At 38.7% G+C, this 18,619-nt stretch overlaps 1 protein-coding gene across 2 annotated transcripts in view; it reads right to left on the reverse strand.

Annotated features, from left to right (window-relative positions):
• Window positions 1-18,619, reverse strand: part of ACS (acetyl-CoA synthetase) — a 288,618-nt gene that overhangs the window by 155,254 nt on the left and 114,745 nt on the right. For both annotated transcript variants that reach the window (XM_089446615.1, XM_089446614.1), the window contains exon 9: window positions 7,794-7,884. In XM_089446615.1, coding sequence (XP_089302741.1) covers window positions 7,794-7,884 — 91 coding nt within the window. The remainder of the gene's footprint in view (window positions 1-7,793; window positions 7,885-18,619) is intronic.

The raw sequence follows: 18,619 nt of genomic DNA on the forward strand, positions 1-18,619 counted from the left end.
ATTTTAAAGCATTATTTGACAACTTGCAACCTCAAGAAGTCGAATTTGATGAAGCCTCCCACGTGGTCACCCAACTGCTGATGACAAACCCTAGAAATTAGGGAACATGTTTCCCTGTTTTTAGGTTTAGATCCTTGAAAATTGGCACGTGGGACAGAGCCTTTATCTCTTCATCCATGACACATTTTACGAAACTGAAGGAGGTTTTTGTAGCCCATGTTGTCCAGAACAAAAACCTCTCCTGGTTTTTTAAAACATTTCTCCAGCTGTCCAGAAATTGTCCTTGAAAACACGTGGCAAACAGGAAAAATCCGTTTTCTGAAAGTATGGTCTCAATGAAAGCTTATTATCTCCCAACTGAAAACACTTACGAAGAAATTGAGATAGGTTATTGTAGTAGGAGAGTTGATGAAGATAAACCTCCTTCAAAATTCCAAAATACCCTTTCATGTGACCAGAAACTGATCTTGAAAAAGACTGCTAAAACCAGAAAACAAAGCTTGACTTTCAGCAGTTTCGTAGCGCAAGTTTAACCATAAATTTCTCCCACCTCAGAATGGAATTGAAGAAACTGAAAGAGGTTTATGTAGTGCAGCATGTTAGGAAGAAAAGCCTCTTTCAGTTTGCAAAATTAAGTTCTCGGCTGCTCAGGAAATCTTTTGGAAGTTAACTAGTAAAAACAGTTTTTCTGCTAAAACAGGCTGCTACAGGGGTTTCGTAGCGCGCTACGAAAACGCCTAGTTCAGTGATTTCGTAGCTACTTTCAAAATTTCTCCAAAATGATGTGAGATATGACTTATAAACACCTGGTAAGACTTCTAAAACATGGAATGAGGCTGTCAAACATTATTTGGAAAAGAGATATGATCGTAAAAGACTTCTAACCTTATGACCTAACCCTTAAAGCATGAAATGACCTAGAGACCCTTTAACACCATGACTAGAAGAAGGGTTTGTAAATGAGAATGACACTAATTGTGATGAGATGACTCAAAAATTATAAGACTATGACTAGAAACAAGGCAACTTTCCAAAGCTTAGAGACAAAGATTTTAGGGTGATAACAAGCCCCATCCCTAATTTTAGGAGAACTAGATAGAGAAATGTCTAGCTCACCTGATCATAAGCTTTGGATAGATTGAGTTTGAGAGCAACCATTGGAAGATTAGAAAGCTTCATGGAGTGAATGGCTTCCTGTGCTAGTGAAATTGTATCATGAATTTGTCTTCCGTGAAGAAAACCAAATTGTTCTTCCGAGATGATCATGAGATCACTCGGAATCGGCTTAAGACGATAAGGAATAACCATTGAGATAATCTTATATAAGACACTGCAGCAAGAGATTGGCCGGAAGTCATCAAAGGAAACACCATCCTGTTTTTTGGGGATTAGAGTGGGGAAGTCGAATTGAAAGCCCCCACCACTTATCCAAATTGCTTACATTCTTTCACCACTTTAAGAAGATCATCTTTGAGAAATTTATCGAAGTCAAGAATAAAATTCCACAGGAAGGCTGTCCAAGCCTGGACTTTTTCCTTTTTGCATGGAGTGAAGGGTGGCCTTAACTTCTTCTTCCAAAACTTCCTCTTACAAGGCCCTTTGCATTTCCTCAGAGAAAATCGGGAGGACTTTGGATAAGACCTCCAAGATTTCCTAAATGGGGCAACCAGCAGGTTCTTTAAATCTACATTACCGGATCCGCTGAAGGCAAGAGGTGGAACCGCGGATCCCCGAATCCGAAACTGGTACGGGTACGGATACGCTAGGATCCGTGTACGGTCAGTTAGTGACTTAGTTAATGACTATCTGCCAGCGTATATATATAAAGATTTAAATAAAATTACGGGTGGTTTTTTAATACCAACTGCCGGCTATATATATATATATATATATATATATATATATATATATAGATTTCAATAAAATTATGCGTCAACATTTTTTTAATTACTTCGGCGAAAAAATTTCAGAGACGGACAGTGCAGTCATCAGCGCAACAAATTTTTAATTACTTTGGCGAAAAAATTGAAGAACTACGGTTCTGCTATACCAACTCCCATAAAATATGAATCGAATCATTTATCCTATCCACATTTTAATTGATTTTATTGAATTTGAATAATATTTTAATGTTGTCATAAATTCCAGTCAAATATAAACACACTACTCGCTTTAGATATGCCTTGAAGCGTGTCAGCAAACGATTCCATGGCGTCATCGATCCATAGTTTTAATACAGTAATACATGTTTTATAGTTTCATAATTTGATATATACGCCTGCTCTCACGAATGTAAGATTCCAAATCAATCTGATTGTCAAAATAAGATTATCAAATACAAATCCATGGGATATTGAATTGTATACAGAAGTCTGAGCTTTCAAATTGTCAACTCAGGCTTTTTGCACGATAACACATATTGTGACTTCTACCAATACCAAACAGTGATCTTAATACCTTTCAATATAAAGATCTCTGATTTAATTAAAAAGTTTATTTATTTTAAATAAACTTTCAATCATAAAGAGCTTTGATTTATATATATGAATAATAAAGTTATTTTAAATCAATTTGTTTTTTAATAAGCTTTCAATATAAAGATTTCCCATTTAATTAAAAGGTTTATTTTTATGTTAATATATATATAATAAAGTTATTTTAATTTATTTAAGTATCATAGTTTTTAATACTATCTATGCTTTTTGGTTTATTTTGATGTTAATATATATATATAATAAAGTTATTTTAATTTATTTACGTATCATAGTTTTTAATACCATCTGATTGATATATATATAATAAAGTTATTTTAATTTATTTACGTATCCATAGTTTTTAATACCATCTGATTGATATATATAAAGATTTTATTAAGATTACGGGTGAAGTTTTTTAATACCATCTTCCCGTATATAAATATAGATAAAGATTTCAATAAAAATATGCTTCAAGTTTTGTTAACAACCCTTAAAAAGTTTATTTTGAGGTTAATATATATGTATAATAAAGTTATTTTAATTTATTTATTTTAAATCAATATGTTTTTTAAATAAGTTTATAATATAAAGATTTCTGATTTAATTAAAAAGTTTATTTGGATGTTAATATATATAATAAAGTTATTTTAATTTATTTATTTTAAATCAATATATTTATGTTTAATAAACCGTATGTTTTGTATTTTATTTTAAATTTTTTTATTTTTATAAATCATAACTTATATAACTTTATGTTAGGTTGTTAAAAATCAAAATATTTTTTAATTTTTATAAATTAAAAAATATATATTTTATGTAATAACTTTATTTTAACAATTATATCAATATGTTAGCATTAATATTTATATGTTTATTTGTTTGTTAGTTTTTAAATTTCATCATTTCAGTGTTCAAATTCATAAATTATCTAATAATTTTAGTTCTAATGTTGTGATTCATGAATGGTTTTGATTTTAAACATCAAATGTATTTTTTAAAATTTTAAAAAATATTATTATATATTTTTGTACTTGCCGTATCCTCCTCGTATCCGGATCCTGCCTTTTCAAAAATGCAACGGACCCGTATCCGGATCCGGATCCGTATCTGTATCCCTATCCGAATCCTGGTAACTTAGCTTTAAATAGGTATTCGAAATGATGAACACCTTCCAGAGACTTATCCTTAAAAGAATATAACAAGGAGCCACCTAATCATCTTATTTTCCATATTGAATTCAAATTTTTCCTATAAGAAGCATATTGGTGACAAAATTTTGTATTATTATCTCCTTCTGTAATCCAAATGGCTTTACTTTTCAGACACCAAGCAGTTCTTTATTTTTTCAGCATGGACTGCCACTTCAATTCCAGGGCCCGGAACTGAGATAATTCAAGATCTGAGAAAATGCCTGAAGAATCTGCTTCATAAATATTTATGATCCCATTCTCCACCTCTTTCAATTGAGCTTGAGCTTTTTCCTTATACAAAAAGAAACATTTCTTTGTAGCCACCTTGATCCTTGAAATATTCTCTGTGAATTGGGACATATATGAAACAAAAGGAGAATGGGACAGATGCTCCCAAGAATCAGCCACTAGCTTCTAAAACTGTCTTCCTGGAACCTTGAATGATTGTGTCTTAAAGGCATCAGAGGTTTTTCCTTCTCCAAAACCATTCTGAAAAGCATCGAAAGATAGTCGGATATACCTCTGAAAGAAACCCAAGACTTTCAAAATGAAAGAAATGTTCAACAGATCTTCAGAAACCAAGAACCGAACGAAATTTTTGGATACCGCATTGTCACTGACATGAAAATTCTCCCCAAGTAGGAGTTAATCTTACAGGCTCAACATCCACAAGAAGGTGCTTCGCGATAAAAGCAAAGAAAAATCTACTCAATTGATCGACTAACAATGTCTATTAGCAATGTGGAATGGAATGATTATACTTGTGTTCTATATTTTCCCAATCAAATAATGACAACCCTGGCAAATTCCAATATTACAAAGATAATCTTAAAGTCCTACAGATTGTAAATGTATGATTTGATATACAAAGATAATCTTAAAGTCCTACAGATTGTAAATGTATGATTTTATCTCATGGCACAGTGGAAAGGGCACAAACAGTTTGGCTGAAGCAAGGGCTCTAGCAGGCCTCCTTGCTTTCTGCATCTTTTGTGATATCCAGTCTATTTCGATCTTTGTCGACTCCAAATCTATGATTGATCTTGTCAAAGGATCCTGCAATATATTGGCCCCTCATCTGGCAGGTTGGGTGGACAGAATCAAGTTCTTTTGGGGTCTCTTGAGGGATTGCTCCATTCATCACATTTTCCGTGCTCAGAATCAGCAAGCGGACAGACTGTCAAAGGAGGGCCTGCTACTTGAACCTGGCGCTTGGTCCATGAAGGTTATATATGGAGATTTCTCATGCTTTATCCAGGACTTCTCTATTCCCGGTTTATGATTGTCCTTCTCTTTCTCTAGTTTCTCCCTTTTGTTCTTAATACTTGTATATGTTCTGGAGTTTTTGGATGTCAAACAGCCATGAATCTAGTTCTATCAGTTTTTCACATAGATGATGTATGCGCGAACATATATCGGGTATATGTTTATCTTTTGCTCTGTTTCCTGGTTTTTTCTTGAACAGCCCAGACGGTCCATAGTAGACTGTCTCTATCATGATCATGATCTTACAGCTTCAAAGAGCTGTTTTTCTGTAACTATCTAGTTTTATTATATATCCTCAATATAATACAATATCGCTTTTTCTCTCTGAAAAAAAGTTGCAAATATGATGAAATATTCATATTTCTTAGGATACTATCTTAACAACATTCATAAGCTTGCATTTGTATAAGGTGATTAACTTGTAATATTGACTTTGAAATTTATTGTTTCCATCATTATTTATTTCATATGAATATGCCATAAAGCTATATAAGTGTCACTAATTAGATCAACTTCAATGTCAATGATGCCATTTATTTAACTAATATTGCCAGTTATGGCTTCCAGGCTCCAGCCAAATATTAAGTCAAATAAATGACCCAAAAAAATCAAATTCCAAGTTTACATTGCCCTTTTTTTCAGAAATGTGTCATATAGAATCTCTTTGGCTAAGTTGTTGTGCCATTAGGGGCATATCTATGCCATCAAAGTCACCAAGGGCTTGAAGCTGGCCTCATCCCCACCCACTCAGGGAATTTTGAAGCAGGGTCCCCACATTAATGCAAGCCTGATCACCTCCCTACTTTCCGCTAGACCACACTCCCATAGGCATTATATTGCTCATTTTTTCAAGTCTTGGTATTTTTGGTGATTTTTTCCTAAAAAATCACAAATTCCTGATATTTGCTCACACGATTTTTTGCAATTTTTTCAAATTTTCAACAATTTTTTCATCTACGATTATTATCATTGTTTTGTATGTTGATGATTTAAGTATTATGGGTAGTGATACTTCTTTGCTTTCTTCAACAAAGGATCCATTACAACAGATTTTTCAAATGAAAAATGTAGGCTTCTTGCAGTATATTCCAGGCATTCAAGTCTGGCAAGAAAATATTGGGTGTTATTCCCATTGAAAGTATGCTCAAGATTACTTAGCTCATTTTAACATGCCTAACTGCTGCCCTGTTAATATTCATTGTGATGTGGGCGTGAAATCGGGTGTTATTTCCATTGAAAGTATGCTCAAGATTGCTTTGCTTTAACATGCCTGACAGCTGGCCTGTTAATAACTTAATATTCCTTGTGAAGTAGGCCCAATATGAACGTTGAATTTTTTGACTCTACAATGTATCATAATTGGTGACAATCTAAGTCACCAGATTTGTCAAATTTCAAGGTAGAAATTTGAAATTCCCTGAACTTCAAGAAAAATCAAACAAAACCATTGAGGTAACAGGTTCTATGAACTTGAAAATGAATCTCAAGTCAAATTCAATCTCAAATAAATTTGGCATAAAATTTGTCTGAGTTTGACAAAGTTCGTTTAAATTCATTGAGATTTGTTTCGGAAATTCGAATTGGAGATTGTTTTGGGGGGGCAAAAAATTATTTTAAAAAAACCTTAATACTAATCAAGCACTGCATAGATTTTCTCATCCCTCTGTGTATTGGTAATATGACTGTGAGTTGCAAGCAGTTTTATTCCCAAAGGTCGAAACTCAAATCTGAGTGAGACAGTCTACTGTATATAGTGTCTAGACCCAAAACCCAGTCCATAGCTCACACACAGACAGGGTTAAGAACCAAGGTTCATTCACTGTGACAGTCTAGAAACTTAATGTCAATTCCACATGTGACAGCCTAGGGATAAGGTTTGATAACAACTACAATTTTCCTTCCTATTTTCAAGTTTACTGCTTAAGATGTGTATTGAATTTTATAATATATATTTTTAATTTTCAATTCTTTTTCCGTTTCTAATTTTATTTCTATTTTCACGCTATTTACATTTTATTTTCATTTCTATCATATGCATTTAAGGAGTATTAAATTTTATAACATATATTTATATTTTTGAATTTTATAGTTTGTCAGACTTAATGCCAAATTTTATTACCAAAATTTTCACACTCAAATTTTAGTCAAACTTCAAGGTCACCAAACTCGAACTCAGACTTGAACTAGGTGACTTAGGGTAGAAGTTCGAGTTATTTTCTTCACACCCATCCTAACATATCTTTTTCTGTTGGTTCAGTTTCTCTCCTTAAGCCTGAACCTCAAACTACTCATTTTAGACGTAAGAATTTTTCATTATATTAAGAATACTCTCACCCTTGGCATTGAATGTACCCCGAAAGCAATGAATTTTTCATCACATTAAGAATACTCTCACCCTTGGCATTGAATATACCCCGAAAGCAATGTTTACTATGGCAGGTTACACCAATTCAGATTGGGCAGGCGAACCTCAGAATCATAGATCCACTTGTGGCTATTCCTTGTCAGTGTCACTTGGTTTGGGCACTATATCTTGGAATACTAAGAAGCAAGAAACAGCGGCTCTCTCTTTTATTGAAGCTCGTACAAAGGGTGTAATCATGCTGTCAAAGAAGCTATTTGGTTGAGAAAAGTTCTTGCAGAAGTGCAGCATCCTCAACAACATCAGACACCACCTTTTTGCAATAACCAAATCACCACAGTATTGGTGAAGAATCCAAACCCATCTTCCATGCCAGGACAAAGCATATCATTAATTTCAAAGAAACAAATAAAACTAGTAAACATAATTAGACAGAATTGAAATTTAAAAACTACCTAGGTTAGACAGAAGAGTTTCACATGGTTGATCTTAACTTACTCCTTCAAAAATCACAACAGTTGCCCCATTTAGAAGAGGACCATATGTAACATAACTATGTCCTGTAATCCATCCACAATCAGCTGTGCACCTGCCAGGTTTAAAAGCATAATGACATTGAAGCCTCATGCAGACAATCTTCATTCTATAAAATATATCTTAATTTTTCCTCATTGTTGAACTATAAATTATTTTCTATTATAAAAATTCATCAATGCAAGCAAACATGGCATTACTGTGGATGGAATGCTCTTTACTCAGGAAGAATGACAAGTACTGGAGTTGCAAGAAAGATGTTTTCCTTGAGGTTACACACCGGACTAAATTTAAGTAGATAACTGTTAATATATAAATGTAATAGCTATAATCTAGCAGATATTTCTGTAAATCCTTTAAAGTGTAATACAAAGCCAGAGACAGATATGATGTTCCTTGTTGAAAGCTATCAAAGTGGAGTGTGGAACAACATGCCACAGTAGAAGAGGTAACAAAGCATACATTTAACTTTATTTTGTGTATAACAATATAAACTTCTTTTCAGACATGACTGCATAACTATTTCCCTCCACTTTTTGGCAGCATTCTACGTTTCTTTATGAAGGGATGATAGAAAATTTCCTACAAAAGTGAAGAACAGTCAAATAACTCAAAAAAGAATACAACTTCCATTATCAGTACTTTCTTGCCCAACTCAGCTAAAATATTACTCTCGGATAAAAGAATGTTTATCATCAGCCGTGTCACTTAGATAACTATAATATAAGTAATTAGACCTTCAAACAAATAATAACATATGCCACTTTAATGAACTTTGTTTGAGAACTATCTTCAATCTTCTGTCTGAACTGAATCCCACCATAAAAATCAAGAATGTGGCAGCGTATGGAATGTACCATAAATAAATCACATTTTGATAAATGTTCTATATAAGTCAATAGGATTAATTTTATTTTGATGTGTTCAATGAAATCATCAACTCAAACTGATTGTACCCCTCATAGCAAGAGTTCAAAAAAAAAATTGTGGTAGCTAGTCTAATTCTATGTAATACCTTAATCAACTATCCTCATACATTCCCTCTTTTATACAAGCAAGCTTGTACAGTTACTTGAACTTCCACTATAGTTTATGCCTATTATGCTTTGCAGCATGGACAAACATAACAAGGTGTTGAATTCATTGTACCCGTTACCCACCAAAAGTGGGTAACCCATAGGAGAAATTTCTTTTTGACAGCTAACCAGCCAGCAGCCCTATGATCGCCCACAAATATCTTTACGTCATAGCTCTCCATTTATGCTCCAGTCAGTGTTTTAACTTTTTTCCCATATGACATGGTTCTTGAAGGAAGGTGGGTCATCTATTGCAACGTACATTAACCATTCTTGTAATCATGTGCTTTCATTTAATGTTTTGGCACATACTAATATGGATCACAAGCCAACCTCAAAGATTGACAACTGTTGATTGTATCCTTGTTCCCACGCTTCACCTAACAGGTTATTTGTTACCCCTAGTCCAATGTAACCTCCCTTGAGCTCCTTCCTTTAGGAGGGGCATTAATAGAAGGCACTAATTAAAGTAGTGTGCCCAAGGTAATCCATACTTACAACATCTCATGTTTCCTTTATTGTCCACATCCATTCTTTGGGTTGATTATTGTTTGTCATTGTGTCCATTCTTTGGGTTGATTATTGTTTGTCATTGTGATTGGCATCTTATATCCTGATCTCTAAATTAGGGCCCGGAAGTTTGGCCTAAAAGAATTGATGCAGCTGAAAGAATGATAAAAGCATATAAAGTCACAATTAAGGAAAAGAAAAATGCAAAAGATGGTTGGGACTTAGTAAACACGTGAGCAAAATCCTACCATGAGCTCTGCCTCCCCCCTCTCCCCCTCACCCCCATTAGCCATCACCCAGTTCCTCAGCATTCAATGCCACATCTAAAAGGAACTCTTGAATGTCCCAACCCCAGTGAGTCAAAAACTGCTACATCTTCAATGGGTATTGGAAATGCATAAAGCAAGCTTGGTTTCCTAAGGTATGCACGAAAGAGAGATAAATCATTAAAGTAAAACGAACATTAGAGGGGTGGAAAAAGCAGGCCAAGGAAAGGAGTAACTCATGTTGAAATTTGGTACCGGAGGACAGGTGGTTCCCTTAGGCTTTGATCTTTGGCCTAGGGAAAAGTGTCCAAAAGAATTTAATTTTTCTCCTAAAGTAACTTTATAATTTTTATAAAGTTAAATCTAATTTAAAAGTGACTTTAAGTGATAAAGTTACTAAGTCTAATTTTAAAGTGACTTTTGTAAAGTCAATGAAAAATTAGAAAGGAAAAGTGACTTTGGAAATAAATAACTAAGTGGGTCTTTATTAAAGTGGGGTGAATTAAAAAATAGAAAGTGAGATTTAAATGAGCATTTAATCTCAGCCATTGATCTAAATCTATTTCAGCCATTGGACTTAGGGATCACCCAAAAGTCACTTAGGGTTGGGTTAAGGGAGGAAAAGGAGGAAAAAGATCATTCAATTCAATTCTTTCATGAGCAGATTGAGAGAAGGAGAGCAAGAGAGCAAGGGAGATTTCTAGACAGCTGAAAGCAGAGTTTCAGCAGCTGAAAGCGGAGTTTCAGCAGCTGAAAGCGGTGTTTCGGCAAAGCGAAGTTTCAGCAGCTGAAAGCGGAGTTTCAGCAAAGCGGAGTTTCAGCAGCTGAGAGCGGGGTTACAGCAAAGCGGAGTTTCAGCGGCTGAAAGCGGAGTTTCAGCAGCCGAAAGCGGTGTATCAGCAACAACCGCGGTGTAACAGCAACAGCCGCGGTGTAACAGCAACAGTCGCAGTGTAACAGCAACAGCAACGGTGTAACAGCAGCTGAGAGCGGTGTAACAGCAACGGTGTTTCAGCAAGGCTGAGATAAGTTGTAAAAGTCTGTTTGTTGATTTTTTGCTGAACATTTCTCCTAATGTAAAAAGGCATTTTCCAGAAATAAAGAAGAGCTCTCAAACTGGTTTTCCCCAAGAGTTGTAGGGGGTTTTTCCAGGGACAAGTTGACCAAAAATCTCAGTGTTTAAATGTGTTTTAAAGGCTGTTTATTACTGCTGATTTTTATTTCTGCAATTTCCAGCATTCTGTAAAATTTCCAGAATTTGTGTTTTCAGCAAATTTATTTTTTTTCAGCTTGTTAAATGTATGGTTATGGGAAAGGGCATTTAACTACATGGGAGAAATAAGGTGAAACTGAAAACCGGGGTGGGAAATGAGAAATTTCTACATGGTATCAGAGCTTGAGTGCTGAAGGGCAGTTTGGGACAGCAAAAGGAAAAATTACAGTTGCTGATTTTTCACTCAGAAAATTCCAGCAAGCTGATTTTTTCATAAACAGCAGTTTTATCTTTACCACAGCAGTGCTACTTTTCAGTTTTAGGACAGCAGGATGTCATTGGGATTGAGGGTGGAGGATAGGTTGGATGGGCATACAAATTACAGCGTTTGGAAGGAGAGAATGCAGAGTATCTTTGAGGAGGCAGAAGTCTGGGATATCATGGTGCATACAGCACAGCACCCTATTGTTGTGCCTACTGATGCAACTCAGTTGACAGCTTATAATAAAAAGAACAACAAGGGTAAGAGGTTGATTCTAGACGGAATCAAAGACCATTGCATTCCTCATGTGAGAGGAAAGAGCAATGCCCATGAGATGTGGACAGCATTGTCCAATCTCTACCAGAGTACCAATGAAAACCGAAAAATGGTCCTGAAGGAGAAGCTGAAGAACATTAAGATGGGTAATGATAGTGCAGCTGGATATCTCACAAAGATTACTAATGTGAGAGATGAGTTGGCAGCGATTGGAGAGGCCATTCCACCCACTGAGTTGGTGCGGATTGCAGTGAATGGCCTCCCCTGTTCATGGTTGAACTTTGTTGATGGGGTTTGTGCACGTGAGACCCTTCCCACATGGGAGAGGTTTTGGGATGATTGCATTCAGACAGAGATCAGGAAAGGACAGCTTGGGGCAACCAAGCCAGTTGAGCAGGATGAGGATGTAGCACTGGTGGCAGGAGGCAAGAAAGGCAAAGGGAAGAAGCGGGTTTCCACAAGCAGTGGTGGGGGCAAAGGCAAAGGTAAAGGTAAACAGGGGAACACACAGAAGGACTATTCCAAGGTGAAGTGTTGGAATTGTCAGAAGATGGGACACTATGCAGTTGTGTGTCCGGAGAAGAAGAAGAAGAAGGGGAAGAACCAGGACGTGGCAGCTTCAGCAGAGATTGAGGACTTTGCTGGTCGTTTTGACCAAGAGTTTGCGTTCACTACGTGTGAGTCCTCTAGTGCAAGATCACCTGCCACACAGGTTCAGAGGGAGCATGCTTTTCCCTCGACTAGTGGAGCATCTTCAGGTATCTGGTATGTGGACAGTGGGGCTTCACGTCATATGACAGGAGTCCGTGAGTACTTCTCAGAGCTTTCAGAGAGTGGCACTGATATTGAGGTAGTACTCGGTGATAACAGAGTTGTTAGAGCAGTCGGGGTGGGGACAGTGACATTTCAGAGGGAGTCCAAACCTCCCTTGAAGGTGTCAGAGGTTCTTTATGTGCCAGGGATGAGGAAGAACCTCATATCCGTCTCAGCTTTGGAGGACAGAGGATATGAGGTACTGTTCAGGGGAGGACAGGTGTTGATGTATCCTAGGGGCACTCCAACTGATTCAGCTAGAGTGATAGGTGTACGCCATGCAAAGGTGTACAAGTTTGCATTCCAGCCCCTTTTGGCATTGAGTAGTAGTACCGACAGCAGAGCTAGCAGTTCTGAGCTATGTGAGATTTGGCACCGCAGGATGGGACATATGTATCATGGAGCCTTGAGGACATTGCGGGAGATCACTACAGGTGTGCCAGATTTCAGTACTGATCACTTTGATACTTGCAGAGGTTGTGCGATGGGCAAGTTTGCCAAATCCCCTTTTCCCAGCAGTGACAGCAGAGCGACTGGGATACTTGATTTGATTCATTCTGATGTGAGCGGTCGGATGTCTCATGTTTCCTTGAGTGGATATGAGTACTATGTTTTATTCATTGATGATCACTCCAGGAGGACCTGGATTTATTTCTTGAAGACCAAGAGTGAGGTCTTCAAGCGGTTTCAGGAGTTTAGAGCTCTTGTGGAGACACAGACAGGTCGGAAGATCAAGTCCCTGAGGTCGGACAATGGAGGAGAGTACACCCTTGGAGAGTTTGTTGACTATTGTGCGGAGGCAGGCATTAGGAGGGAGTTCACTGTTCCTTACAACCCCCAGCAAAACGGGGTTGCGGAGAGGAAGAACAGATCCATCATAGGGGCTGCCAAAGCCATGTTACATGATCAGGGGTTGCCATTGTTCTTGTGGGCAGAGGCCTGCAACACAGCTGTTTACTTGCAGAACAGGAGTCTGCATCGTGCCTTGGGGCACATGACTCCGGAGGAGGCTTTCTCTGGGAAGAAGCCTGATATTGGTCATCTTCATATCTTTGGATGCATTACATACTCCTATATACCCAAGGAGAAGAGGACCAAACTAGAGCCCACCGCAGAGAAGGGTATCTTTGTGGGCTACAGTGAGACCTCAAAGGCCTTTCGGATTTACATTCCTGCACAGAGGAGAGTTGTTGTCAGACGGGATGTGAAGTTCGAGGAGGACAGGGCCTTTAGGAGGTCACGGGAGTTAAAGTATCTGGATCAGCCAGACCCTCAGCAGCAGTTGAGTCAGTCGCAGGGATCCAGTGGGCAGGGATCAGGAGGATCCGGAGGTACATCTATGAGGATGTCAGGTCCATCAGTGAGCAGTGGCTCGCCGAGCCAGAGGGGTGGTGCTCCGGGCAGCATGCAGAGCAATTCACAGAGCAGTTCACTAGGGAGTCCACTGATGGACAGTTCACACAGTACCTCAGCTTCTACAGGTTCAGGTGCAAGCAGGAGGACAGCAGACAGACAGTCAGGAGTTCAGGCTACTGATGGTGATGAGGAGGAGGAGTTTCATTCTCCTATGGGAGAAGCATGCTCAGGGAAGAGGAAGCCCAAGTGGCTTCAGGACACCTTGAGAGATGCCACATATGTTGCTGAGCCGAAGAGGCCGGTCAGAGAGAGTAGACCACCTGAGAGGTTTTGTAGTTATATGGCGATGGTTACCAGCATCCTTGACTCTGAGCCTTCTAGCTATGAGGAGACAGCTAGCCAGCAGGTCTGGAGAGAGGCCATGCAGGAGGAGTATTCTTCTATCATGAAGAATGATGTTTGGGAGGTGGTGCCGAGGCCTGAGGGCAAATCCGTGGTTACTTCCAGATGGCTTTACAAGGTAAAGCATGCTGCAGATGGCAGCATTGAGAAATTCAAAGCAAGGTTTGTGGCTAGAGGGTTCTCCCAGGTAGAGGGAGTTGATTATGAGGGGACCTTCGCTCCCGTGGCTCGATATACTTCGATACGCTCCATTATATCGATAGCAGCAGAGATGGGTTGGAAGATCCACCAGATGGATGTGAAGACCGCATTTCTCAATGGCTTCATACAGGAGGAGGTGTACATTGAGCAACCACAGGGCTTTGAGGTGCATGGGAAGGAGTCCCATGTGTGCAGACTGAAGAAGGCCCTTTATGGCCTGAAGCAAGCTCCCAGAGCTTGGTACTCCAGGATAGATACATATTTGCAGGGGATGGGTTTCACAAAGAGTGAGGCAGATCCGAACCTTTACTTTATTGTGATTGGTGAGGAGCCTCTCATTCTGGTGTTGTATGTGGATGACTTGGTCATTACAGGTGCAGAGAGACTCATAGAGCACTACAAGAGAGATCTTGCGGCGGAGTTTGAGATGAAGGACATCGGCTTGATGCATTACTTTTTGGGTTTGGAGATGTGGCAGGAGGAGGGGCATTTCTTCCTGGGGCAGGGGAAGTATATTGTGGACATCCTTAGCAGATTCCACATGGAAGATTGTAGACCCATGTCGACACCGATGATCACCAACTGGAAGAAGCTTCATGCTTCGGATTCCGAGTTGGTGGATCCCACATTGTACAGGCAGCTGATTGGTTACTTGATGTATTTGGTCAACACTATACCAGATATCTGTTTTGCAGTCAACACGATGAGTCAGTTTATGTGTGAGCCTAGGAAGGTTCACTGGGTGGCTGCAAAACACATTTTGCGGTACTTGCAGGGGACAGTGGATTATGGTCTGGACTACAGGCAGGGAGATGGAGTGAGGTTGGCAGGATACACTGATTCTGATTGGGCAGGTTGTGCTTCTGATAGGAAGAGCACTTCAGGGTGTTGTTTTGGGTTGGGTTCAGCAATAGTGTCATGGTTCAGCCGGAAGCAGCAATCAGTAGCACTAAGTTCAGCGGAAGCAGAGTATATAGCAACCAGACTAGCTAGTTGTGAGGCCATCTGGCTTCGCAAGATGTTGTTTGACTTATTTGGTCAGTCGTTCAGACCTTCAGTGATTTACTGTGATAATCAGAGTTGCATTAAACTCACGGAGAATCCAGTATTTCATGACAGGTCAAAGCATATCGGGATCAGATATCATTTCATCAGAGACTATGTTCAGAAGGGAGCTGTGAAGCTTGAGTATATTTCCACTGATGAGCAGGTTGCAGATATTCTTACCAAAGCCTTACCACGGGGCAAGCATGTCTACTTCAGAGACAAGAAGGGTGTGGTGAGGAACACCTTCCTCGGTAAAAGGGAGTGTTGAAATTTGGTACCGGAGGACAGGTGGTTCCCTTAGGCTTTGATCTTTGGCCTAGGGAAAAGTGTCCAAAAGAATTTAATTTTTCTTCGAAAGTAACTTTATAATTTTTATAAAATTAAATCTAATTTAAAAGTGACTTTAAGTGATAAAGTTACTAAGTCTAATTTTAAAGTGACTTTTATAAAGTCAATGAAAAATTAGAAAGGAAAAGTGACTTTGGAAATAAATGACTAAGTGGGTCTTTATTAAAGTGGGGTGAATTAAAAAATAGAAAGTGAGATTTAAATGAGCATTTAATCTCAGCCATTGATCTAAATCTATTTCAGCCATTGGATTTAGGGATCACCCAAAAGTCACTTAGGGTTGGGTTAAGGGAGGAAAAGGAGGAAAAAGATCATTCAATTCAATTCTTTCATGAGCAGATTGAGAGAAGGAGAGCAAGAGAGCAAGGGAGATTTCTGGACAGCTGAAAGCAGAGTTTCAGCAGCTGAAAGCAGAGTTTCAGCAGCTGAAAGCGGTGTTTCGGCAAAGCAAAGTTTCAGCAGCTGAAAGCGGAGTTTCAGCAAAGCGGAGTTTCAGCAGCTAAAAGCGGAGTTTCAGCAGCTGAAAGCGGAGTTTCAGCAGCTGAAAGCGGAGTTTCAGCAGCCGAAAGCGGTGTATCAGCAACAACCGCGGTGTAACAGCAACAGCCGCGGTGTAACAGCAACAGCGACGGTGTAACAGCAGCTAAGAGCGGTGTAACAGCAACGGTGTTTCAGCAAGGCTGAGATAAGTTGTAAAAGTCTGTTTGTTGATTTTTTGCTGAACATTTCTCCTACTGTAAAAAGGCATTTTCCAGAAATAAAGAAGAGCTCTCAAACTGGTTTTCCCCAAGAGTTGTAGGGGGTTTTTCCAGGGTCAAGTTGACCAAAAATCTCAGTGTTTAAATGTGTTTTAAAGGTTGTTTATTACTGCTGATTTTTATTTCTGCAATTTCCAGAATGCTGTAAAATTTCCAGAATTTGTGTTTTCAGCAAATTTATTTTTTTTCAGCTTGTTAAATGTATGGTTATGGGAAAGGGCATTTAACTACATGGGAGAAATAAGGTGAAACTGAAAACTGGGGTGGGAAATGAGAAATTTCTACAACTCATACCTCCATGATTGCTCCCTCTTCTCATTATAGTACTCGAAGATGTTGGACACCCTCTAGCTAGTACCATGGCTATGGCCATCTTCCTTGAAGTCTTCTCCACTCCATTACCATCATTATCACATGCACATAAGGATTGATGGGTATACCTGTGATATGTCCTTCCCCTTGGGTGTTGTAAGCACCTAATAGGGCTAGAGGTAAAACCATACCTAACACAAGTGTGGTAACTTGAATCCTGAGCTATAAAGACATTAGAAAGCAAGGTTTGTGTGAACTATTTTGTGCCCCTAACATTAAATATGGCTCACAATGATACCTTAATGATTTTTGTCCCTAATGATGTTGATTTCACTTGATCTTGAGGGTACGTTTCGAGTGGTTCATCATTCATGCAGCAGAGATCCTTCAAAGGAAAACTTGACACCTATGTTGCACGGGTACCCGCACCCGGGGCTGGGGTTCTCGAACCCGTCCCAGGTTCGCGCACCCAAGTACCGGATTCGGGTACGGGTTCTTCCCAGACGAACCCAGAAGAACTGGGTTCTTCCATGAAGAACCGGGTTCTTCAAAAAAAAAAATTGGGTTCTTTTCCTTTAACAGGTTCTTGGGTTCTTGGGTTCTTCGGGTGCTTGGATTCTTGGGTTCTTCGAGTTCTTTGGGTTGGGTTCTTTGGGTTCTTCGAGTTCTTTGGGTTCTTCATAAAAAAACTATATTAAAAAAATTAATTAATAATATATAGTTGGATTGAGGTTAAGAACAAAGTGCATACATTTGTTGTAGGAGATGGATCACACCCACAGATAGAGGAGATCTATGCAGAATTGCAGTGACTGACAGGGTTGATGAAGGAAGCAGGGGATGTACCTGATGTGCACTTTATGCTGCATGATAAGAAACAGGAGCAGGTGGTAGTGATCATCACATGATGTGCAATAGGAGTGGTGGGAATCTGCATTGTTTTACAAGAGGAAGAAGCTTATATTTTGTTTGTGCTTTTCAGCAAGTTGTAAAGACCACTGAAGTCTCATCAAAAGTGCAAGAAGTGCATATGTCGTAATTGCCACTATTCTGCCAAGTTCATAAATGAGGTCACCATGCAGGAAACCGTCCTAAGTGATTTAATCCTCTTCATTATTTCCTCAACTCTGTTTTTTTGGGATTAATATTGAGGCTTAAGTAAAATAAGTTCGCCGGAAGTGCTATATTATTCTGTTGGTGTCTCTACAAAGGGAGTGGAGGTTTGAGGACTATTTACTGTTTTCATGTATCATGCCAAAGGCTATATCTCCCTAGGACATTTCTCAAGGACAAGAGCCCATACAACAAGTTTGAAGTAGCATGGGTATTTTCAAAATTTTTAGGTTGAAGTTACATCAACATATTCAAGTGAACAAAAGATGTGAGTGGACTGTCGACCTCCTTGGATATATGATTGCAGAGAGCTTGTATGGGCAGAATAGGGATCGGGCTTCAGTTAGAGACCCTTTTTTTGCTTGGAGCTTCAGGTAATGACTTATAAATAGCAGTAAAGGCATTTTCAGAGACACTCTTGTTCTATTTTTGCTCATGATGAGAAGTGTTGAAATTCAAATCTCACATAAATACATATAAGATGTAGATGTATGCACACAAATCGATGCATACACATAGACAGACATTAATGGACATAGAGAGAACAGACATTAATGGACAGGAGGGAGTGAAATAACTTTTGATAGTCACATCACCCTTTGTCATTCTACCCTTTCCCTTATCTTGAATAGAACCAAAAGAGGGAGGAACATATCGGAAAGGGTTGGATGTATCAGTTTGAGGGATAGAGGAAGAACCCTCAAAATCATAATGGGGGTTGGTAGCCATCATTTTTTGTATCTCCCTCTTCCTCCCAATTTCAGCCTGTATGTCTTTTTGCCTAGCCTTATCTTCTTTAAATTTCTCAAAGCTGGCCAACAAATTCTTCCTAATCTC

This window comes from Pinus tabuliformis, chromosome X (genome assembly GCF_031772625.1).
Source record: "Pinus tabuliformis cultivar Carrire ecotype Pingquan chromosome X, CPIR1, whole genome shotgun sequence".
Lineage (NCBI taxonomy): Eukaryota > Viridiplantae > Streptophyta > Pinopsida > Pinales > Pinaceae > Pinus > Pinus tabuliformis.